The 24,636-nt window shown below is 42.0% G+C and overlaps 3 protein-coding genes across 3 annotated transcripts; 1 reads left to right on the top strand and 2 right to left on the bottom strand.

Moving 5' to 3' along the window:
- Nucleotides 1-1,400: 1,400 nt before the first annotated feature.
- LOC308326077 (cerebellin-1-like) lies at nt 1,401-3,526 on the bottom strand (the record flags this gene model as incomplete). Its single annotated transcript, XM_080778887.1, has 3 exons — nt 1,401-1,711; nt 2,280-2,408; nt 3,328-3,526. 3 exons carry the CDS (start codon nt 3,524-3,526, stop codon nt 1,401-1,403), a joined length of 639 nt encoding a protein of 212 aa, XP_080635013.1.
- A 4,502-nt stretch (nt 3,527-8,028) lies between these two features.
- On the bottom strand, nt 8,029-19,781 carry LOC308326002 (mitochondrial import inner membrane translocase subunit TIM44-like). The gene is made up of 13 exons (XM_080778809.1): nt 19,737-19,781; nt 17,675-17,779; nt 17,002-17,169; nt 15,811-15,891; nt 15,299-15,448; nt 14,171-14,304; nt 13,666-13,751; nt 11,982-12,074; nt 10,979-11,103; nt 10,643-10,693; nt 10,049-10,138; nt 9,221-9,331; nt 8,029-8,157 (listed from the first exon to the last, which is right to left on the bottom strand). The coding sequence occupies exons 1-13, from the start codon at nt 19,764-19,766 to the stop codon at nt 8,038-8,040; spliced, it is 1,344 nt and encodes a 447-aa protein (XP_080634935.1). The 5' UTR covers nt 19,767-19,781; the 3' UTR covers nt 8,029-8,037.
- Nucleotides 19,782-20,893: 1,112 nt separating this feature from the next.
- On the top strand, nt 20,894-21,628 carry LOC308325095 (tubulin-folding cofactor B-like; the record flags this gene model as incomplete). The annotated part of the gene is made up of 1 exon (XM_080777503.1): nt 20,894-21,628. One exon carries the CDS (start codon nt 20,894-20,896, stop codon nt 21,626-21,628), a length of 735 nt encoding a protein of 244 aa, XP_080633629.1.
- Between the last annotated feature and the right edge of the window lie 3,008 nt (nt 21,629-24,636).

Here is a 24,636-nt window from a genome sequence, read left to right as displayed (position 1 = left end):
TGACTTCTTTAATACAAAAAGAAAGAAAGAAAGAAAGAAAGAAAGGCTTTGAAATGAAAACAGACCATTCCTGCGTCAAAATAAATCAACAGATTGTAATATAAAAACTGGTGAAACATATTTGGCCAACCTCTGAAATGATATAAAACAAAGGCAAAATTTGTGAAAATAGCCGATCTACAAGCTCACAACGCCTTGCGTTGCAAGAGATAGAGGGGTTTCTTCTTATTTAATACGTATTTTACATTTTTGGTACTCCCATCAAACCATTGTTATGCACGTGACCTGGCCTAGGGGGTGCCAAGATACACAACAAAAACAGGGGAGACGCAGTTTACCAAAGAAATAGAATTTATTAATTAAACAAAAATAGTAAATGTAAGGAATAAATCATGATTGAACAGATGAAGTGTGGAGATCAGTAGTCAGTGGTGTAGTGCGTGTATGCATGAGTGAAATGTATGTGTACGTGTTGTATGTATTAACAGAAATGTTGAAAAGAATGCATGGTGGAAAAGGTTCAGGAGGCAAATGAAAAGAACAGAACTGGGGAAGGACTGGGGAAGCAGGCATTTATAGGGCGTCGACACCCGGGCCCAGGTGCGAGCTGATCATCATTAGTAGCTCTGCTCCCCAATCCTATTGGATAAAAGAAAGTTACTATAGGGTAAACATAACATATACCAAAACCAGACAACCTAAGAGTAATATATATATCATAATATAGGGAACCGTCACACCATGCAAAGTCAAAGTCATACGATTTGTCACACACAAAGGTTGGTATATCTGGGCCTTTTTAGTGACTAATGGGGTCAAACAGGTTGGGATTTTATCGCCTGTGCTACAAATCTCAGAAAGTGTAGGACTGTATAGTGGCAGATCGAGGCTCGTTAACCATCTAATGTACAGTATGCAGATGACCTGGTCATCATGTCTCCTTGCTCTGCGGGCATACAGCAGTTGCTTAGTGTGTGCTCTGATTATGGACTGCTGTTTGATATAAAGTTTAATCCGAAAAAGAGTGTAGTCATGTATGAAAACTAAGGAGGATCGGAAGGCAACATTCCCCTCTTTTTATCTGGCCAACAAGGTGCTCAATGTTGTAGACAGGGTCAGATATCTCGGTCACATCATTTCACTTTCACCAGTTCAAATATTCTTATTTTGGAGGTCCCCAGTTCAAATATGCAAATTGTGGGGGAAGACCCCTGAATTAGAAAATTCTGTGAGTCAAAAGGTCCCCGGTCAGCCATTATGGTTTTTACCCGACAACAACAAAATGAGACCAGTCGTGCACATTGGCACAATTCTTATTGTATACATGTATATATATATATATATATATATATATAATAGGGATATCTGCAATGTTTAGGTCCCCTGTATCAGCAGCAGTGTTACAAAGAATAGAGCAGAAAGCCACTGAATGTGTTGTGGTTGTTGTAGTCATCAAATAGAGAGTAGTTGTAGGTTTTATCACTGGCAGGTAAACGCATGTCCACCGTGTCTCCCTGCTCCAGCTCCATCAGGATGCCATTAGAGACGTACTCTAACCATTCGTGGTTGTTGATTCCATAGTTCCCCATGAGGTGCTGGTCATTTTTGTACATGAAGATAAACACGGGCTCTATAGGTTTGCCTGAGGGTCTGGCGTTGGCTGCAGTGAATCTGAAGTCGTACACCCCCTTCACAGGTGCAGTGAACACACCTACAGTATCAGAGAACACTTGTCACATAAAAGTAGCAACAATAGCAGATCTATAAGCTCACAACTTTTTAAATATATGTTTAGAGTATGTTTTTTATTTAAAAGATTGAACCAAGTAAAGTAATAAAAAGCGCTTCTGACAAAACCAGCTAACTCAATTGGATCCTCAAACTGCTAAACCAGCTAACTCCACCACAGTGGGTGGAGTTAGCTTGGAGCAGCTTGAGTTGGATTGGTGTAAAGTGGTGATAATATAATGAAGCATGTATCTGACAATAATATTATAATATAAGTCACAATACCAACTTTGATGAGGCAGTATTGCTTTGTTTAAAAATATGGTTTTCTTCATTTAATTTAGTTTGTTTTTTTATTTCCTGAAAATTCGACATTTTGGAGTTACTGGTTTCTGCCCGACCGCAGAGCTTTCTTTGAAAAGTAATGGTTTTGGACAAATAACATGACCAGTAAGTTGTGTAATTAGTAAGGTGAGAGTTTCTTAACATGAACTTAACATGGCTAACGTTGACATGGCTTAAGTGGTTAACCTCATAACCAGACCACCTACCTGTAGATGAATTGTATGCGTTGCCCATGTTAGTGTAGACTCTCTTGTAGACCAGAGTGGTGTGATTAGCAACAGGCCCAACATACCCGTAATCAGTCAGGCCAACAGAGAAGGCCACCTTTGGTTTGTCTGTGAACGCAGGATCACAATCAAGAATCAAGAATGAATGTCAAAAGATCGGAATCGGGGAGAAAATACCATATTTGTATTGTCTAATATAAATCTCAATGTATAAGCAATGCGATTTAGTAAAAAGTGTTGCAAGTCTTTCTCTTTCTGGTCCCAGCTAGAGATCATCAAACAAAGACTAATCACACTCAGAGGCTTGAAAGATACCATCATGAAAACAAAGGAAACTATGCAAATCAACTATGCATGATGGCATAAGTGTCTGAATGAGAGAGATAGGCTACTCTTTAAGAGTTTACTTCAGTTCTATAATCTGTAGAACTGTATTCACTCTAATTAACCGATACATAATTATTTTTGCTATGATTCCATGCTTTCAAGAAAAAGTAAACAATGACAGTCATTCTAATACAAGTATAGTCACATAAAGATCGGATCGGGAAAGATAGGTATCGGTACTGTTTGTCTCAAAATCAAACGATCGGAATCGGAATGGGAGCAAAAGAAACGTGAACAGGACATCCCTAGTTCTGACTGGCACTCAATTTGTCAGCCATTTCTGAAAAAAAATATCACGCAGAGAAACATAGCTATTAACCCATTAAGACCAGACGTCAATTCTACAGAGATTTCTGAAAAAATATATAAAAATGTGATATCAGTGATATTCAATTTCCATGTCAATTAAGGACCCCCACAATCTTATGTATTTGTTCCAGGGACCCCATCAAGCAAAAACGCGCCATGAGCTTAATATTAACTGCTATTTTTGAATAGCCAAAACACAAAATAATGGTTAAAGTGGTTCAAATTTAATATGACAACCGATGCTTTCTCTGAAAACTCTGTACATTTTCAACTTCTTGAAACTACATTTTTTTGTGCAAGAAACATTGTATAGCATCTCAACCATCCCAACCTGCATGCTGTTCTTCCATGATCTTCAGCTTCTCTCTCTGTTCGACCAGCATGTCTCTCAGCCCCTTGACCTCGGTCCAGATGTCGGGCAACGAGGGGGTACCGGGTTCATCATCATCATTGACCACACCACCGTCTCCCAGAGCCCCAGACTCCCACAGACAGAACAGCACAACGAGCAACGCACTACCACTCTTCATTCTGTACAGTAGATGTTATAATGCAGACAACAGGCATGTTGCCTTGTTTTTATTGGAGGGAGGTATGGGGGGGGGGGGGGGGGAGTATGTTTGGGCCGATCATTGATTGGTTCATTCAGGCAGAATATAATTATTGCTGATATTATGATTTTTCTTTTCTTTTTTTTATTAGGGGAGGGGTGTCAAAGAGGAGCCTAGCTTTGAAGAGAGCTTTTGTGTGTGTGTGTGTGTGTGTGTGTGTGTGTGTGTGTGTGTGTGCATGCGTAAATGGTGCATTTATATAGCGCCTTTATCCAAGGCGCTTTACATAGATTGTGCATTACATTCACCCATTCACACACACATTCATACACCGATTGCGGCCGAAGCCATGCAAGGTACCAACCAGCACATCGGATTCGAACCGCCGACCCATGGAACATTGGACGACCTGCTCTACCTCCTGAGCCACAGTCCCCCCATGCGTGCATGTGTGTGCACGTGTGTGTGTGTGTGTGTGTGTGTGTGTGTGTGTTTGTGTGTGTGTGTGTAACACCATATTTAGTATAACACCATAGCCATCATCATAGTTGTCCTGGTGGGACTACATATACAGTAGAGCCAGTGTTGCGTAAACTTTCCATCTGTATAAAATCATGAGCTCTGAGCATATTTAGTCCATATGTGGAATGGAACAATGCTGCGACTATATTCAATTCATATGGAGTGTTGCTGTGACATAATGGAACATAATGTTCGCATTCTCATATTATACTGTAATTGGTCTATTTTCTAGGTACATTTCAGTTGTATTGGCTACATCTGACATAAACATAATATGATTTTTTTTGTGTGAATATCATAGTTATAATGAAATTGAGTTCACAGATTCTTTTTTTAAGGGTAACTGTTGTATAATTGCAATATTACACTCAAAGGTCGTGCTTTACCGTCATTAATGGCACTTCAGCGCTGCCATTGACTGTAAATCACACCCTCTCATGTGGATGGATGGATGAAGAAATGCATGTACTGTGTAATGTATAACTGTAAATGTTATTTAAAAGCATTCTAACTGAACTGGATGGTAGAGACCACAAAGCTGTAACGACAATAGGCGTGAACGATATTATTCGGATCACATTCAGAGCGATTGTGAATGAAATATTGACCATTACAAATAATACAAAAACCCATTATGTCCAAAACTATATATTTTTTTGCCAAATCTAGCAGATTTACAAGCTTGAAATTGTGTCCCTTCGCGCTGCGTTTTCGAGCTAATGGATCTGCTACTTTTGAGTGACACTGTGGTATGACAAAGTAGGGCGTTAAATTACAAACTTAAATATGGAGACAAGAGGTTTCTGCCTGGCATTGCATGTCTTCCACACTCACGCAAATATATTTAGTTATCATTTCGTGGTGTATGCAATTTTCAGCAGTGTGTGCAACACCTCTGGGTTGATTTGAGTTCAGATGTATATGGATAGTGTTACCACAGGAATGCTGTCTAACACGTTTCTTTAAACTTGATCCCTCAATCCAATCCATGTACAAAAACCTCTGCTCTCTCTCACTCAGTCTCGTCTCCAGAGATGGGAATAACAAAGTAAAAGATACTTTGTTACTAGTTGTTTCCTTTATCTGTACTTTACGCATTTCTTTTTCAGATCACTTTTTACCTTCACTTAACACAAGTATTCTGTACTTTTACATTTTCAAAACAGGCCAGTTACGATGAAAATAATATTAGACCAGGAAGAGAACAGGCTCTTTTTCTCCCATAAATAGTTAAGTAACGAATGTGAGTAGTTCTCCCATCTCTGCTTCTCTCTCTGTTGAGGTCAACTGGGTACATACAGCACGGTATGTACCCAGTTGACCTCGAGTTGCACTGCAGTGTCTGATCTCTCTCTCTCTTTGAATTAGCATAACTATTATACCATAGAAAATTATCTTTGAGTGGTGCAACCACTCCTACAACCAGCAATGTCCGTGTACACCTATGTGTTCACCTACTGTATGTGTTCACCTATGTATGAGCACCAGTAGGGGCACTGTTGTGCCATGCAGAAACAGAGAGAGAGAGACCGTGCTGACAGACTGTTGCCTGCTAATGAGAGAGAAAGAGAGGGGGGGGGGGAGTTGCACCACTCGGTTCACACAGGTGTGATTTTTAAAGAACATTTCTCAAAGAGAAAACCAGCACTCACTGAACTGTTTTTTTAAGGCACTTTTAATTATTCTTTCAATCAGTTGGCATAGTATGCCACAGAGCAACAGTAGAACCAGTACTGCTGCTCTGCGGCATACCATGCCAACTGATTGAAAGAATAATAATTAAAAGGGCCTTTAAACATGAGTTCCGTGAGTGCTGGTTTTCTCTGAGAAATGCTCTTTAAAAAAGTTACTTACCCGACCGCACACCCGGTATACCTGTTGGCAGCTTTTGCTCAGTATCATCTCCATCTTCTAATTTTGGAATGTCATGCTCTGAACCAGAGGGTCCCGACCTGCTGAGAGACAAAGGTTAGCACCTGGAGGTGGGGGGCTCCCTGTCAGGTTGAGACCCTGGAGGTGAACCTGTTTCCTCTGGGCTCCGAGCTCCCACTGGCAGCTTAATGCTTGCTTCGTGTGCAGTGGTGGAAAGTGGGTGTTACTGACTAACATGTATACTTTTTGAGTGGTGCAACCACTCCTACAACCAGCAATGTCCATGTACACCTATGTGTTCACCTATGTTTGTATTCACCTATGTGTTCACCTATGTATGTAATATATATATACACACACACACACACACTTGACACACATTGATTCCTAATATTACAGTGCTTTTTATTGACTGTAAATTAAATAAAAATAAATAGTAAAAAAGAGGACGGACATACAGGTTATGAAATAAAAAGATGGACAAGTTTGACTTCATGCAAGTATTGATAAGCAATGAAGCACGCAGTCAATGTGCATACTGTAGCTACTGTATGTTTTCACAATTATGCTCCATTGCATACGTAGTTTCACTCTCTGTATTACAGAATGGAAAGAGTACATTTAGCTTCCTAACCATCAATCATTTAGCTGGGGACCACCTGGAATCCCCTCAAGGACCACTGGGGGTCCCCTACCTCACTTTGAGAACCACTGATTTAAAGCCCCCATGAAATCAAAATCAACGTTTAAAGCAGCACTATGTAACTTTACTCTTCTACCTCGGATTTGAATCCGGTTTCCACTGTGCTGAAAAGTTGTACCATTGAGGTAATAGAGCCCACAGACATAAAAAGGTAGATGTGGTTATAATTTATAATTTAATATTCAAATATGTCTTCCCTGTGAATTTTCGGTTTGTTACTGAAAGCTGAAAGCCTTTGAGTCAAAATGTTTTTTTATTATGTGTTCCCTATGTAATGTTATGCAAATGTATTCCACTGTTTGACTGTCTGTTTTTCCGTTTTGTGTTTCCTGTGAGGACTGCGGATGAAAATTAGCAACTGTGCTATATCCGGTGTATTTACGTCCACGTGACGTCCATTAATATGCACTGTCCTGTCCAAATAAACAAATAAAGTAAAGTAAGTAAAGGTTCAATCGAAAAATCATCCCCTCCAGTAACTGCTCCGCCATTACAGAGCAATAGCTGTGGGCTGTCTTACGTTCAGGTGGGTGGTGCTAAGGTGAAAACCATGTATACTTAACCTGGTGGGTGTGAGGGGGGGTGACGGCACTCTAAGTTCTGATTTTGTTTTCATCAGTGAAAATAATTGTCAGAGCTTTAATCGACGGATTTAACACTGCCCTCAGGGTAAAATTAAGTTTGGCTGTGTTGAGGAGCCCTCAGCATGGCTGTGGTCTCATCCTTATAGGTTACAATAGAGATGTACAGTATCTATTTACACCATGTTCACTTTATGTTCATATACACATACAGATTTATTCTTGAACACAACCATAAGTAAATATATTATACTGTATGTATGTTACTGTACATGGTACAGTCACAGTTTTTTACAGTGTGTGTGTGTTTAGAGGACTTGTTCGGTGGTATATCCAGTATATCCAGAGGTGTGTGTGTGTACAGCACTTCTTCAGTGGTAGATGCAGAGGTGTGTGTGTCTGTGTCTCTCTCTCTCTCTCTCTCTCTCTCTCTCTCTCTCTCTAGAGGACTTGTTCGGTGGTAGATGCAGAGGTGTGTGTGTGTGTGTGTGTGTGTCTCTCTCTAGAGGACTTGTTCGGTGCTAGATGCAGAGGTGTGTGTGTCTCTAGAGGACTTGTTCGGTGCTAGATGCAGAGGTGTGTGTGTGTCTCTAGAGGACTTGTTCGGTGCTAGATGCAGAGGTGTGTGTGTGTCTCTCTCTCTCTAGAGGACTTGTTCGGTGGTAGATGCAGAGGTGTGTGTGTGTGTGTGTGTGTCTCTCTCTAGAGGACTTGTTCGGTGCTAGATGCAGAGGTGTGTGTGTGTGTGTCTCTCTCTAGAGGACTTGTTCGGTGGTAGATGCAGAGGTGTGTGTGTGTGTGTGTGTCTCTCTCTAGAGGACTTGTTCGGTGCTAGATGCAGAGAGGTCCAGCAGCCTCCAGGCTGCGTTGGGGTTGAGCTCCTCCTGGTCGCGACACAACGCCCACACGTACATCATCCTCAACACCTTCTCCTGGGAGGTCAAAGGTCGTTTGCGTGCACACACACACACACACACACACACACACACACACACACAATTGACATAAAGAACTGAGGACGATTCTAAAATCTAAAGTCCTTCTAAAATCCTAACAGTTTTCTGAATAACATATGTTGCTATATTATATCTGTGGTTCTCAAACTATGTTGTGCCTGTGACTCCCATAAGCAAAGCTTTGAGTTAGAAATTATTCAAATATTTGCACACATTTTCAAGATTTTTCAAAAATAGCAGATCTTCAAGCTCATAGTATGGTATAAAGTGAAGCTCTGCCTATGAGCTTGTATATTTGCTATTTTTTAATAGCCAATATATAAAATAATGCTTTTTAGCTCAAATCTAAAATGAAACAGATGCTTTCCGGTTTGAATGGGCTAAGGTAAAGCTTCCAGGCATATTTCATGAATTAAAGCAGCACTATGTAACTTTTTAGTAACGATAGACTGACACCACGCTAGACAGGAACGCCCATAAACGTCACATCCGGTTTTAGCCCAGGGTAAGAATTTTCTATGGCTGCCAATGCAACTTATTCCAATCCTTAATCACATACGGACAAACATCTATGCCGAAAATATCTAACTTGCGGAGGTAACGTGCCTTGTCGGGCACGGGCAACAGATCTTTCAACGTATGGCATTGCAAATACGTTTGATAATCGCTACTCTGTGCAATATTGTTTTGGAAATGCCGCAAATTGCATTGCAGTGAACGAGAGCAAATCACAACTTCCCCTGGGGGTGGTGACTCCGCCCTGAATACGCGCCGTGGTGTCAGTCTATATAGTATGTTACAAAATTATAACGTTCCATGTTTAAGCAATAACAATAACCCTTCAATAAATGTATAGGAGCTTGACTGTATAACTATGTACAGTATAAGGGACAGAATGAGTTTCATCCAAGGCAGAACCGCCAGTCAAAGTGTTCATCGCAATAATTTGTGTGACAAATCGTCACGTGAAATAAGTTGTGACTAATTGTGATTTCACATCCCGTGTAGGGGTGCAGTAAACAGGAAGTAGCGGACTGACCGGATCTCCCTCCACCAGGAGTCCCTTGGGGTCCCTCATCACCATGACAACCTGAGCCTGGAAGGTGATGATGAGAACTGGTCCCTGGTCCATCATCTTTCCCATCGCCAACTTTAACACACAATGCATAACACTGTAACACACACACTGCTTTACAAACAGCAGGCCGGGGACCTATCTTTGGGTCGTGGACCAATTTTTGGGGGTACAAAGTAATATCTTGTTACAGTGAAAAATAAATACCGGTAAATGAAAAAAAACATGTTTCAAAAGATTCAAACAAAGAAGATTTTTGTGAAAATGTGCAGATCTGCAAGCCCACAACGCGACAATGCGTTGTGAGCTTGTAGATCTGCTATTTTCACTAGTTTGGGTCCCTGGCAAACCAATTTCTCTTTTGGGTGTTGGGCCAAAAAGCTTGGGAACTACTGCCCTAGACGTTTATAGAATTGTACTCAGGTCTAGGCGAAGGGTCAGGATAATGGAACATTTGAATAATCGTTTAGAAATATAAATTATTTTTCTTAAAATGTTTTATTCTATTTATTGTCAATCAGACCCTGCCCATATAGTAATTGCATTTTATAGGATACCTAGTATGGCTGTAATATTTATTCATTCTCTATTTTGCGTTTACAGGAAATCATTCAAAATAAAGAATTTACCTAGGATGGTCATTTGATGAAAAAGAAAAGCAGAAAAATAAGTGAACTTTAGCTGCTGAATATCAAATATCAAAATACTGAATGAAACAACAAACTGTCTGGGGTGTTCACAAAAGCCTGAGTAGTTTTAAAGTGAAATATGTATTTTCAGCACAGTACTTACTTCTATGTTGTCAATGTCCAGGACTTTGGAGTGGAACAGTAAGCCCAGGGTTCTGGCCTGCTGGATGGGATGAGCCAGCCGACTGTACGTCTGAAAACACACACATTCAAAAAAATTCTACTGTATACTTAACCCATTAAGATCGTGGAAGCATCTGTGTCATTTTAGATTTGAGCTAAAAAGCATTATTTCATACTAAAAAATAGCAGATATACAAGCTCATCACTTTATGAGCTGATAGATCTGCTATTTTAGAAGAATCGTGACTAGTTTTTTGCAAAGCTCTGAATATTTTTTTAGAGCTCTTTGCTTCTGGGGGTCCCTAGGAACAAAGTATTTAGACAGGGGGGTGGTGGCTACATACATATCCTTTTGGGGGTGGGACATGAAACGATCCACATAGATTTTTCAGAAAAGACATTTGTAGAATTGGCATCAGGTGTTAAAGGAGTAGTTCACCCAAAAAAGGAAGTACTTTCTATCAATTACGAAGCCTTGAATTCATGGAGTTTGTTTTTGTTGTTGTCACATTCCTAGAAAAAGTGGGTAAAACTAAAGAAAGAAGAAGCTGATCACAAGGCTTTCTGTACTTACAGCTTCATAACACCAGTCTTTAAGAACATCCAACTCTCCACGGATCATAGCCTGTTGAAAGAAGACAAATGGTTGGTTTCCTCCTGTGTGTGTTTGTGCATGCATGGTGCATGCGTGCGTGCGCACGAGAGAGACACACACTGAGTGAGAAGAGATATAGGGCAGTAGGAAATCTGTTATGTAAGACCTTTCAGGATTATCCTGCACCTGAATATTTGTCAACTTTTACTCAAGTAGCAGAGTAACAGAGTATTTCTCTACATGATGGTATTGATACTTTTACTTAAGTAAAGACAGACAGACAGACAGGGAGACAGACAGACAGGGTTCCCATACCTCCAGGATGTTGGGGATAATGTCCTTCTCACACTGCTTGAGGAAACGGTCCTTGTCAAAGTTGGGATCCGCCTTCACGATCTCCGTCAGCACTTCGGACATCTCCGTCTTGGAGAAGAGACCGCCTGGAGAGACAGACAGACTAAATTTAGTTTTAGACATATTTCAGTCACCTGAAATGTTTTAGTGTCTAGTTTTAGTCGACTAAATATAATACAATTTTAGTTGTGTGACACAAATGCATTTTGGCTGGCCTTGATGGCATCATAATGATGTTACAACGCGCTGCAGTGTGACGAGTAGTGAGCTTCTAGATTTCAGAGCGCAACACCCAAATGCAAACAAACTTATATGATCTCCTCTTCTGCACTAGTCCCTCCCTAACATTTTTGTCTAGTTGTTTTATTTGCCGACAAAGTTGTCAGTTTATTTAGTCACAGTTTAAGGCTTAGTTTTTATTTAGTTTTGATCAGGGTCAGTCAAGGTAGTCGACGGACATTTGTCATAGTTTCAGTCGATTAAATCAACACTGGTCAGAATACTATTTTCAGTATGCAAGTGTAAAATCAGGCATTAAGGCCTACAAAATTTCAGATTACTAAAATTTGACTAAAACTAAATGAGATTACCGTATTTCAAACTTCACTGCACGCAGAGCTCCAAATTGTCCTATTCCACAGTCTGTGAAATAGTTTCACAGCGACGTGTCGATCGGCTTAACCTTATTCCTAAACTTAACCCCAGTAAAACTATGCCTAAGCCTAAACTTATTTCTACCTTATTCTCAGTAAACAAATGCAAGAACTACCCACCGAGCGGTCGGCAGAAGAACATGAGGCTAGCGTGTTTTAAGGTGAGCATTCCAGTTATACCTTCCATAGTATGGGGTTTTGGTTCATTATACAGTAGCTGCTATAGGTTTATTTAGTTTGCCCCTTTATGTGGTTGACATTAGATGAGTGGACCAGCAGGCCACTCTGGGAGGAGTAGGTACTGTACTCACCTATCAGGTCAGTGACTCTGTCTGTCACCGCTCTGGAAGCTCTGACCAGGGCGTTGTCACTTTCGTCATACTTCATCTTCATGTCAAAGAACCCTGCATGTGGCGAGCACACCGCAGACACTATTAAGACCTGAGGCAGGGTCTACAAAATGTCTTCTAAATCCCCACAGTTTTCTGGAAGACATGTTTATCAGTGGTGCTCAAACCTTTTCATGTCAAGGACCCTCAAAACGATATTTGACCACGGACCTCCATCTCAAAATATGTTGTTCCAGGGACCCCCCAGAAGCACAATTCAACTTTGAAAACCAAAGAATTAGGCCATATATGTATTTGCAAATGGCTATTTATTTAATATGTTTGTTTATTAATTAATAACGATTAATAATGATTTATAATCAGACATTCAAATTGCATCCCGTCAAATCGTATGAAGTTAGCTCAGTACTCAGTACAGTGGTCTTCCATATTCAATTTAAGTAGTTATATACCATTTTTAATTGTGTCATTATTTTAAAGTAACACAATGTTTTACTTAAGTACAGTTTGTCTTCTCTAGCCACCTCTGATCATGGTAAAAAAAAAACATGCAGCTTGAACAGCCCATGTTGTTTTCATGAATCTAGTGCCACCTGCTGCCTAAAAGGTGACTCACACGCTGTTATCCATGACAATGTATAAAGCGTAGCAGTCCCGCCCTGATGACACCAGAAGTGAATTTCTCATTCATTTTCCTCAGACTTTTCAAAAAGTATTTATTTAAAGACGATTACCCCACGGAAAAAGCCAACTCGAGTTGTGACACATCATGACAAAAAACACAATGTTTTTCGCTGATCAAATAATTTGTAAGATGAAAAACAAAACAAAACGTTTTGTATCCTGCCATGTTTTTCTTCTTACAAATTATTTGATCGGCCCAAAACATTGTGTTTACTGTCATTTGTCGTAACAAATCGAGTTGGCTTTGTCCGTGGTGTAAACGTCTTTATATAAATACTTTTTGAAAAGTCTATGAGGAAAATTAACAGGGAATTCACTTCTGGTCCCCGGGAGGAGACGGGACTGCGAAGCTCTATAAACATGTGAATAGGTATAGGCCAATATCTGGTTCCACCGATAGACTTTTAGATATATTATTTCTCTGAAAAGGGGGAACCCTTGGGTCTAGTTGGTGAAAACAAACATCCGTCTAGGACGGGTACAGGCTTTAGTTTAGACATACTATTGGTCTGACTGTCATTAGACCGACAACCTACCTCAAACCCTAACCTAACCTTAACCGCAAGCACGGGAGAACCGCATGTCCGATCGTTGTTTCGGTCTGTTGGTGTGTCTAATCTGCGAGTGCATCCCTCTAGGACGCGTTATTATGGATCCCACCGCAGCTCTAGGAAAATGCTGCTGTGATTGGCCAGTAGTCGCTGATTGCCAGTTCACGTTTTTGCAATTATGCCTGAACCTAACCCTAACCTCAGTAAAACTATGCCTAAACCTAACCCTAACCTCAGCTAAATATATGCCTAAACCTAACCTTAACCTCAGCTAAATATATGCCTAAACCTAACCTTAACCTCAGTAAAACTATGCCTGCCAGGGAGCCAATCAGACGGGTCTATCCTAGAGCTGTGGTGGGATTCATAATCACAGTGAATGTGATGTCATTTTACAGACACTTCCTTACTGTTGAACACCATATTGTTGTCCTTGAAGTCATTCCACTGTTGGAACCACTTGGAGTCTTTATGGAGGACCACGCCCATAGCCTCCCTGCGCACACACACACACACACACACACACACACACACACACACACACACACACACACAGTAAAGTAAATCACAATTGTGTGAAGTGAGGGACGCCCATATTTTTGTGGACATGTTGATGTTCTCATGTCCGTGAAAAATTAAATAAATGTATTAAAAGATGTAATTATATCAGCTAAATGAAGTCTTACGTTGTCATTTACTGCCCTAACGAACATTAAAGTCAACTTGGCTGGTCTACATGAACACAATTGGCCCGTTTTCGGGGAGGGAACTCAGCGAAGAGCCGGGTGGGGAGAGTGATATTTGCCACTGCTTGTGGGGGAGCACAGGCTAAAAGGCTTTCTTACCTTGCAAATCTGCTTTCTTGCAAGTTGAATCATGATACCGATCGGGATAGGGAGGGAGGGGGGGACTCACTCATTGGCCTCGAACACTCTGGTGGTGCTGTCAGCTTCCTTGGAGGAGAACTCGCTCCTCTTCCTCAGGTGAGGAGGTGCTCTGTAGGGCCCGGCGTCGCCGACATCTATCTCCTTCTTCATGCTCTCCACACTCTGAAGGGAGGAGGAAGGGGGGGGAGAAAGGAGGAGACAGGAGGAGAAAGGGGTGTATAGTTGGGAGGTGAATGCAGAGAAGTGAGACAGATCGCCATCTTGGAGCTAAACCCCAGCATCCATATTGGGGTTGTAGGCTAGCCGAGCTTTACCCCACAATAACAGAAAGGGTACTTGTAGACCCCTGAGGGACTCTGGTCAGCAGTCAATTATAATGGGGTTTAAGCAGGCCCGGCAACATGACCAAGATGAATGTGTTTCGGCCTGATGACTTTTAGTCAGGGCTTAAAGCCAAAAAACTTCATCCATCACAACATTGTCCAGTTGAACCACTAGATGGCAGTGTGGTCATGTGGTCAGTACATGGACTAGTTGAAGCATACAGTATTATAGACAACATCACACTGATAAGAACTAATATGCGCACACAGGTCAGGCAATTAGAAACCGACCGCTCATTAGATGCAATGTAAAAGTGGTCCCAGCACTGACGTGTAAATGCATCCCATCAAACTCTCAGATGCTGTTTTCCTCACTGTGTGGAGGAAGAAGGTTGAAATATATACCTCTTGAAATATATACCGTGGTTTACGTTGTGTCAACTTATTATAAAGAATATTAGCGATTCTCAAAGTATTTGTCCCCCAAACTCCACCTCCAGTTGCAGAGGGAGCGCTTCTTCTTGATCACGGCTGCTTGATCGCACAGCTGAATCCCCTAAAACCTCATTTATACTCCGCCGCGGGCAGAGAATGGCCGAGAACAGCAGACCTCCAAGCTCACAGCGGCCGCATCCGCAACGCGATGTGAGCTTTTATGTTGGGTGTTCTTGCCGCGCAAAAATATTGGCGGGGTGAAGTATACACTGTATATCTGTCCAGGGTGTTTTAGGGAAGGGAGAAGAGTCTAGGAAAGTGTGGAGCTTTGTCGAGGGTGTTTTAGGGAAGGGAGAAGAGTCTGTGAAGCGTAAGCGTTGTCCAGCTGACTGACTGACCTGTGAGATGGCTCTGAAGGCTCCAGTCTGGCCCAGTTTCTCTCCTCCTTTAGAGACGGTCTCAGCAGAGTGTCTGGCCGTCTTGGTAGCCTCCTCCACCCCTTCTCTGATCTTCTTCCCCAGGTCTGAGCGACCCACCTCCTCCAGGCCCTACGCACACAAGCACACACACACGGCGTATGACGAGGTACTAGGGCATTAAGAAACTAGTAGACTAGTAAATCCACTAGTCGATTTTTTTTAATATATATATTTTTTTCTTTTCCCCCCGATTTTGTTGGTCTCAAGATCAGGTAGATTATACTTATAGTCACCAATGTACACCGTTATTAAATGTTTAATTGTTTTTTTACACAATAGGTAGTTAAACAACTAGTCGACTAGTAAACTAGGCAACTAGTCAACTAGTAAAAATGACTAGATGTGAATGCCCTATGAGGTACAGTATATATAATAGACACTCTCGATTGGTTAATATTATGTAGATCAGACAAAGTGCTGTATAAGCTCACCTCCTTTAAAGTGTTAGAAAGAGAGCCAAAAGTCTTCTTAAACACCTCTGATGTCCTCACCGTCTCCGATTCAATGGATTTCTAACACACACACACACACACACACACATCAGGGAAGCTAGCTCCCGTTTAATCTTTAATATCAAGGTTAGAGTGATATTGTTTTGGTTAAAACAAAATGTCTATTGCTAAGAAGTTTAAAGGAATATTTCACTTTAAAAAATGGAAATTGTATCATCTACTCGGGCTTGTGTGGGCACCCCAGACAGTTTTTAACCCATTCTGACCTGAGATCAGATTCTAAAAATGTCTTCTACATCCTGACAGTTTTCATTCTGACCTGAGATCAGATTAAAGAAAATGTCTTCTATGTCAGTCGCTCTTCGATTTTTCAAAAATGGCAGACCTACAAGCTCGTAGCGCGCCACTCGGTGGCGCGCTATGAGCTTGTAGATCTGCTATTTTTCAATAGCTAAAGCATAACATAATGCTAACACCAAAACGGGTTCCCGTACAGAATGGGTTAAGTTGAGTATTCAGTATTTAGATATTTACGTGAGTTGCCTGTGTTTTCTATATATATATATATATATATATATATATATATATATACACACACACACACTCACACATTTAACATCTTTATTTGTATTCACATTTTACAAGAAATTTCTTGAACACAAACAATAGTGGATGCGCAAACTTGGAAAACTCTACAACAAGTGCTTCAGGATACAGATCACGGGTACAGAAAGCATCGCCTTCTCCATGGCGACTGCCAATTATTGCAGACACTGAACAGAATTTTGCCGATGCCATAGCTCTCGGCTTGGGCATGCCTGCAATCTGCAGGCCCCTCACGACTGATTTGTGGACATTACCGAGGCTTCCAAATATGAACACAAGTAGTTTACATCTGTAGCCAAGCTGTATAATAGCATCCTTAAGACGCTGGTACTTAAGCACCTTGGTAAGGAATGCCTCTTCCAGACTGTGGTCAAATGTACATGCCACTTCCAAAATGGTCACTTCTCTACTGTCCTCATCAACAACAATATCTGGTGTATTAGCTGTGACATCACACACACACACAAACACAATTAAAACGTTAATCGCAATTATTTGTGTGTTTTAATTAATCGGCAACTTGAATTTGTAATTGTGCCAGCCGTTAGATGCTGGTGGTCTTACATATTTCCTGCGGGCCTGCTGCAGTGCGTCTGACTCATCCAGCCTCCGGGCCTCCTCTCTGAACTTGTGCAGGTTGTCCTTCATCTGCTGGTTCCTGCCCAACTCCTGGCGGATGTTCTCCACCAGCTCCCCAAGGAAACCCCGCTTGCGCCCTGAGGAACACCTCACCTGGTGGGAGACGGTAGGCCTGTCACAATGATGACATTGTTGCATAATCGCAATAATTTTAGGTAATTGCAATTACTTTTGTATAATCGTCAATCGCTTCCATGATGAAAAATTTCGGAAAATAGCTGATCTACAAGCTTAAAACAAGTCACTTAGATCTATGATCTTGTAGATCAACTATATCTATCTATATCTATATATATATCCGACCGAGACCATTACAGATTTTACAGACTATTACAGATTTTATGGAAGATGCTTCAGAACATATTGCTAGTTTTACCACATCAAATGCTCAGCTCTAAATGAATAACCGAAAATAGCCGATCTACAAGCTCTCAATTCGCTGTGCAACATGCCTCCAAAGAAATCATGTTGATGGCTTCTCTCATTCTATGGAATCAAAAACACTGAAATCAGCCATGGCGACTGAGAACTTTAATCCATGTATATTCCCACCGTTGAGGAAAACATGCCAGTGGACACTAGTGATGTGAGCTCTGACCTGAGCAGCAGCTACAGAGGGCTGTATCCTGTATGCATCTCCTCTCCTCAGTGACGACACCACTGGCCGGATGGACGACACACACAACACACGTCTGCCCACCAGCTGGAAGCATACAATTATACACAGTTAGGACTGATTGTCACCATTATATCATTTTACAATGATGATTGTCACACAAATAATTTACGATTGAACTGGGTTTCCGTCGTTGAACACCGGAACGTTAACTTATACATAACAATCCCTTTTTTTTTATTTTTACTAAATATTTAGCAATATGGAGTTTGTGATGGCAATAGTAATAATGAGTCACAAATCAGGCTCACATGCCAACTGCATAGACTTGTACAGTAAATCACTCTGGATAAGAGACTTACAACCTCAGAATAAGCAGTCAGTACGCATGAACACTAGTCAACTTTTCATGTCAAGGCAAGGCACACACACACACACACACACACACACACTTTCTGTGCATTTTAAAATGAACAAAAATAGCCAATATCTACAAGCTTACAATGCAAGCTCACACAAATCTCTCATAATAATCCAATGACAGATCATGTTTCAGTAGCCGCAATTTGCAACACTAGATTTTTTTATAATGTGATGAATCTAGAGTTGCAATACCCTCCATTGACTCCACACTCATCCAATTTGCGTTTGCAATCTGCTTGTCTCAAACGACGTTAAACTCACCAACATTGCAGCTGTAGTCCAAGCTTGAATTATCCTCTTTCAATCTGCCGTGCTTGTTTTTCATAAAAATCCCCCGTAGACATGTTATGAGCTACTTTCTCAAGAAATTGAGTGGGGAGTCAATGGAGGGTATTGCAAGTTTGCAACTCTAGATTCATCTCATTATAAAAAAGTCTAGAGTTGCAAATTGGCTAATGTTTCTCTCCCCACCTTGCGTGACAGGCAGTTGAAGAATTGTGTTATATAAATGTAATCTAGCAACTCTTATGGGGGTCTGTCAACAAATATTTTCAGATGGGGGTCCAGTGGTACAGTGGTTCTCAAAGTGGGGTCCGGGTACCCCCAGGCATATTTGGTTTAAAATCTTCACCTGCCCTGGTACAAAACATTTTCAGATGTCAAGGTCCATGGTCAAATACATCTATTTTGGAGGTCCTTGGCCGCTAATTTCCTAAATACAATTTACAATTTACAATTTAGGCATTTAGCAGACGCTCTTAATCCAGAGCGACTTACATTTAAGCAAGAACAAAAGCATGGGAATACATCACATAAAAACATTCATCATGAAACATGCGTAAGCTAAGAAAGTAACAGTGGAATATCTATATAATGAAACTTATACGTATAAACTATACATATATACTACTATGCTATACATGTGCTATGACTATATACAATGCAATTCTAGTGCTGTCTACATAACATGCTATAAGTCTGTTTTAAATGCTATCTAAGTCTACAGAAGTGCTATCTAGGGTAGAGTAAGTGCTATGGGCCATGATGGAGTCTGAAAAGGTGGGTTTTCAGACTACGGCGGAAGATTGGGAGTGATGCTGCAGTTCTGACTGCCATGGGAAGTGCATTCCACAGTTTTGGAGCCAGAAGGGAGAAGAGTTTGGGACGTGTGGAGCGTTGTCCCGGCGTTTTTAGTGAGGGTACTTCCAGCTTCCCTGCGTTAGCTGATCTGAGTGCGCGGGAGGGTTTGTAGGGTTCAATCATACTTGCAAGATATGGGGGAGCCATACCTTTGGTTGCTTTGAATGCCAGCATCAGAGTTTTGTATTCTGTGCGTAAAATACGTACACCCAATACGTACAGTACAGTAAATACGTACACGTACAGTAAATACGTACACCCACAGCAGTAGCCTACATGAATGAATGAATGAACGAACGGATGCGGCAAGCAGGCTATTGGCTACTGTATTGCAACTGAGGGACAGGCTGACAGAGTGACAGCTCATCTCTGCAATTGCTTGTTAATCATGAAAAAGCAAATAATCATAACAATATGAATCCATAAGGACATAAGCATTCAAACAGCTAAGCTGTACACAGTGCATTAAATGTCATCTCACCTCATAGCAGCGACACAAGGAGGCTGCCATCTTGATCCTGGAAACTGTAGCACGGAACCACGTGGAGTCTGGAGCACTGCGTCACGTGACCTTCCCTGCCGGTCAAATGGACCAATGGGAGCGCGCCGATAGGGGGTGCGTCACTGCACTGCATCCAATAGGCGGGCAACAAGGGGGTGGGCGTGTCTACTTTACCGCCTCCCTCCTATGGGTGTTACGCTGGAACTGGTGACTTGTAGAATTGTGTTCGCTGCAGCCAGGGGTTGAAAAGTTATGTCAATGTCTATGAAACCTGCAAATAAGAATGACTTGGATACATTCGATTTGACTTCACCCATAAGAAGCAGTCTGGTGGTTCTGGCCAATATGGTAAAGTGATTGGAGTTCTAGAGCCCCTGGAGTCAGAGCACTACACCAAGGTGGAGTTTGAGGACCAGACTATTGGCACCAATGTTCCCAAGCAGTTTGTGCCAGCTGTTGAGAATGGATTCAAGGGCGCTTGCGAGAATGGACCTCTAAGTGGACACAAGATCTCAGGCGTCAAATTTGTGTTGGAGGACGGAGCGAGTCACATGGTTGAACCCCTCCCCATGCACCCCAACATCAATTAGTTTGAAATTAAAGATGTGGTCAGGAAGGAGACAACACAGTCGGTGTTCTATCTTCATATAGACACACAGGCACTTAGTTATGTTATAATTTCAAAGACAACAAAAACTTAATTTTACACAGAATATGGTTTCTTTATACACATCACTTCTTTGCGATCTCTCATTCGTTGAAGTGTCCGACCTTGGCTTTCTTTAAGAGGCCGAGGCTTTTCTCTTGTCGGAGGTGGGAGAGTTTTGAGAACTACTAATTTAGAAGGCATTTGTAAAATCGGCCTCAAGTCTTAATGGGATAAAAGAGCAGTAGCCTACTTCTACTTGAGTACAGTTTTTGGCTACTCTACCCATCTACGATTGGCGGCCAGTCACTGACATCACTCATCTAGAATGTCACAACTGTGACGTCAGCAGTACAATCGCATGGTTTTACTGTATATATAGCTGCTCAACGCTGTTTTTGAGCACCTATATAGTTATTTAATCATTAAAGTAGTGTGATACAAATTTTTCTATTCAAGGCTTTGAGTGGTTGTCTACCAAACGTCTCAAATGGACGGTGAAGTGAGGATCATGTCCAATCCCACGGTGGCTCTGCGCCTCACGTCGACGCTCTCCTCATTCGAGGTCAACCGCAAGTTCAACCGAGGCCTCAGCATAGCGGACCTGAAGAGCAAGTTGGAAATGGTCGTCGGCACGCCCGCCTCCTCCATGGACCTAGAGCTGTTCAGCATCGCCGACACCTTCCTGCAAAAGCTTGACGACAACGAGGCCTTGCTGGGGTCCTACCATGTGGACGACGACTGCAGAATCCACGTGACCGACCGCAGCGGCGCTCAGAAGGGTGAGTTCACCGACGTGTCACGGGTGGAGAAATACGAAATCTCGGACGACGCCTACGCAAGGAGAAAAAACTCTGCAAGGTCGTTCTTGGAGAGCAGGAAGGCCAAGGTTGGATGCTTCTTCAATGAGGGAGAGATTGCAAAGAAGCAAGTGGAGGAGAAGGAGAAGGCGGCCGCAGGTAACATCGCCGCCGGGGACCGCTGCCGAGTGCAGATTCTGGGGCAACCCGACAAGATTGGCACGGTTATGTACGTGGGTACGACTGATTTCAAGCCAGGTTATTGGGTAGGCGTCAGGTACGACGAGCCCCTCGGAAAGAATGACGGGACCGTCGACGGAAAGCGATACTTTGAATGCCAGAATAGGTATGGATCGTTTGTGAAGCCGCTGAACGTTACGGTTGGGGCCTATGCTCAGGAGGACTACGATCTAGACGAGATGTAAGCAGGTCCATGTGGCTTGTCGGCAGGGGAGACCCCGTTAATCCCGTAGGGATCCGTTTTTCCACTGACTATGATTGCTCAGGAGGGAGCAGTTATGAGTGTCTTGCTGGGGGGGACCTGACGGGGACCGTTTGTTTGTTTCCCAGGTGGCCTCTACCCGTTCAGCTATGGCCGCCAAACCGCCAAGAAAAGGCGTGTCTTCTATTTTTCAATTTACTGGACACCTAGCTGGTTCGGCTCCGAGGACGCACCAGGCGGATTTGGTTCCATTTCCTCTACAGAGTTAAATTAATTATTATGTGGACACGGCCACCAGTTCATGAAATGCCTGGTTCGCCTCGTGGATGGTGATGGGTGGTGATCCACCTGAACTGAAGCAGCACCCACAGCTGTTGTATGATAAAGGGGGAGGGGTTAGGGGAGGGGATCATAATGTGATGTTACTATTTCTTTCATTGGCATGTTTGGCAAGGTTGCAGCCGCCATGAAGAAGCCCTAAATACAAAGGGAAGACATCATTGCACATAACAGTCAACCACACCAAGGGGTCTAATGAAGTACTGTTACATCATAAACACATGAAAAACTGGGACAAATTTAAAAATCAGCACTTCTTCTATAAAGTTGAATAATTCTATCAAGCCGGGATCGAGCCACAGGCCCAAAATTGGCCAGGACCTGTGATGTCATGCCGTACTTTTTATTTAATTTTTTTCTATTAATTTGGTCATTAAGGTCCACAGAATGAGAGGCCTGCTCTGCCGGAAACACAGCGAAAAGAAGTTATGGAAATTTTTGTATACCACACCATACTAATGTATAACCAATATAAGGCAACATTTCCCAAATTTCATCATGCTTTAAGTAGCATGTGACAATTGTGACAAAAATTTCAAACTAAGGGGTTTTCATGATTCTCAATCCATTCCAAGCATTTGTTTTGCACGAAAAACACTCCTTGGCCTAAAAACGACCATAGCTGTCATCACAAATGTGATGAGGTCAGCACATTTGGGCACATTTTGGCAAGTGGCTATGGCCGAATTTAGGCCAAGGAGTGTTTTTCATGCAATACTAAAGCTTGGAATGGATTCAGAATCTTGAAAACCCCCTAGTTTGAGTATGTCACAATAGTATGTCACAATTGTCACATGCTACTTAAAGCATGATGAAATTTGGGAAATGTTGCCTTATATTGGTTGTCTAGTGTCTACAGTATGGTGTGGTACTGTATACAAAAATGGCCATAACTTTTTTTCGCGATGTTCTCGGCAGAGCAGCTGGCCTCTCATTCTGTGAACCTTAATGAATAGTTGAAACACAAATAAAAAGTACGGCATGACATCACAGGTTAAACGTTGAGCTTTTGGGCCTGTGGCTCCCCGGCTAAACTAAACGTAATACCTGATCAACATCAATTTCCTGTTGATTGGTTCAGCCATTGAGATTAGGTCTGGGCAGACCCTTATTTTTAATAGAATGATGGATTCTGAGGGGAATGAGGTGTTTCTTAGCCAAAATAGAAGATGTAGATCCGATATTCTCTGTATCTTCTTTTGTCCTTTATGGAAGAGATGGACGATGATCAGAATATCAGTTATCTGCCCGTGTACCTGTAGTCTCTTAGTTGACGGCAATGTAGGCTACATATTTTTACATTTTCTTTCATGTGATGTCCCACCCCACTTAAATCAAATCAACTGATAATGTTAGCTCCACGGCAGAGAGTGCAGACCATGTCACTGTTTCTCAACGTTGGGTCTGGGGACCACTAGGAGACCAAAAGGACCCTTAAATGTCTGTGACTGAGGATTTCTTTTGCATATCAGACTGGGGGTCCTTGAATGAAGAACACTAGAGTGTACAGGGATAGGAGACCCTGGACTAGTACCCAATTAAGTTGTTGTTATTATTATTAAGTCATTATTGGGATGGCTATACTGCCAGCCCCTGGCCAGCTGATGGAGGTGAAAAGAACTGGTTGGAATAATGTGTTCCTTCTATACGCGCCACGTCCAAACGGGGAAACTCCCCCGCGACACAGAGTGCCGCACTACGAGCTTGTAGATCTGCAATCTTTTATAAAATTGTGAAAATGTGGTGCAAATCTTTGAATATATATTATTTTAAAGCGACACTGGGTGAACTACAAAAAACATGGGATGAAAAAATAAACTGGGGATGTGAAGAAGTAGGTGTGTCGTATGCACCCTCCTCCTGTTTGTTTGTACAACACATCCATCCATCACACATCCATCTCTTCACCCCGATCACAGTGGAAAGGTTTTTCTCTGGTGTGAATACGCTGGTGTGCCTTCAGATTACCTGAATCGTTGAAATTCTTTCCACACTGTTTGCAGTGGTATGGTTTTTCTCCAGTGTGAATGCGTTGATGTCTCCTCATAGTACCTCCATGGCTGAAACGCTTATCACATTGTTTGCAGTGATAAGGCTTTTCTCCAGTGTGGATACGCTGGTGTCTTTGCAACGCACTTCCATGATAGAAAGTCTTGCAACACTCTTTACAATGCAAAATGTTTTCTCCAGTGTGTATACGCTGATGTATCTTCAGTTCGTCTAACCTACTATAATTCTTGTCACACTGATTGCAGTGGAAAGGTTTGTCTCCGCTGTGGATACTTTGGTGTCTCATCAGATTAGATATCTGACTGAAACGCTTATCGCATTGTTTGCAGTGGAAAGGCTTTTCTCCAGTGTGTATACGCTGGTGTTTCTTCAGGTCGCCTAACCTGCTGCAGCTCTTGTCACACTGAGTGCAGGGGAAGGGTTTCTCCCCGGTGTGAAGACGCTGGTGTCCCATAAGCGTAGCTAACTGACTGAAACTTTTGTCGCATTTCTTACAGTGGAAAGGCTTTTCTCCGGTGTGAATTCGCTGGTGTATCTTCAGAGCATCTAACCGACCGAAACTCTTGTCACACTGTTTACAGGTGTGGGGTTTCTTTCCTGTGTAAGTCAGATGATGTGCATTTACTTCTCCTGGCCGAGTTA

The sequence above is a fragment of the Protomyctophum bolini genome (assembly GCF_963924005.1).
Source record: "Protomyctophum bolini genome assembly, chromosome: 12".
Classification (NCBI taxonomy): Eukaryota; Metazoa; Chordata; class Actinopteri; order Myctophiformes; family Myctophidae; genus Protomyctophum; species Protomyctophum bolini.
The sequence above is the reverse complement of the archived record's forward strand: the minus strand, read 5'-3'. Positions and strand labels throughout refer to the sequence as shown.

What these genes read in the sequence shown, in the direction of transcription:
- LOC308326002 (XM_080778809.1), bottom strand. Translation starts at nt 19,766, where the DNA reads ATGGCAGCCTCCTTGTGTCGCTGCTATGAG. An exon ending in CCTTGTGTCGCTGCTATGAG is followed by an intron (nt 17,780 to 19,736) that starts GTGAGATGACAT and finishes GTATGCTTCCAG; the next exon opens with CTGGTGGGCAGACGTGTGTT. An exon ending in CCTCTGTAGCTGCTGCTCAG is followed by an intron (nt 17,170 to 17,674) that starts GTCAGAGCTCAC and finishes GTCTCCCACCAG; the next exon opens with GTGAGGTGTTCCTCAGGGCG.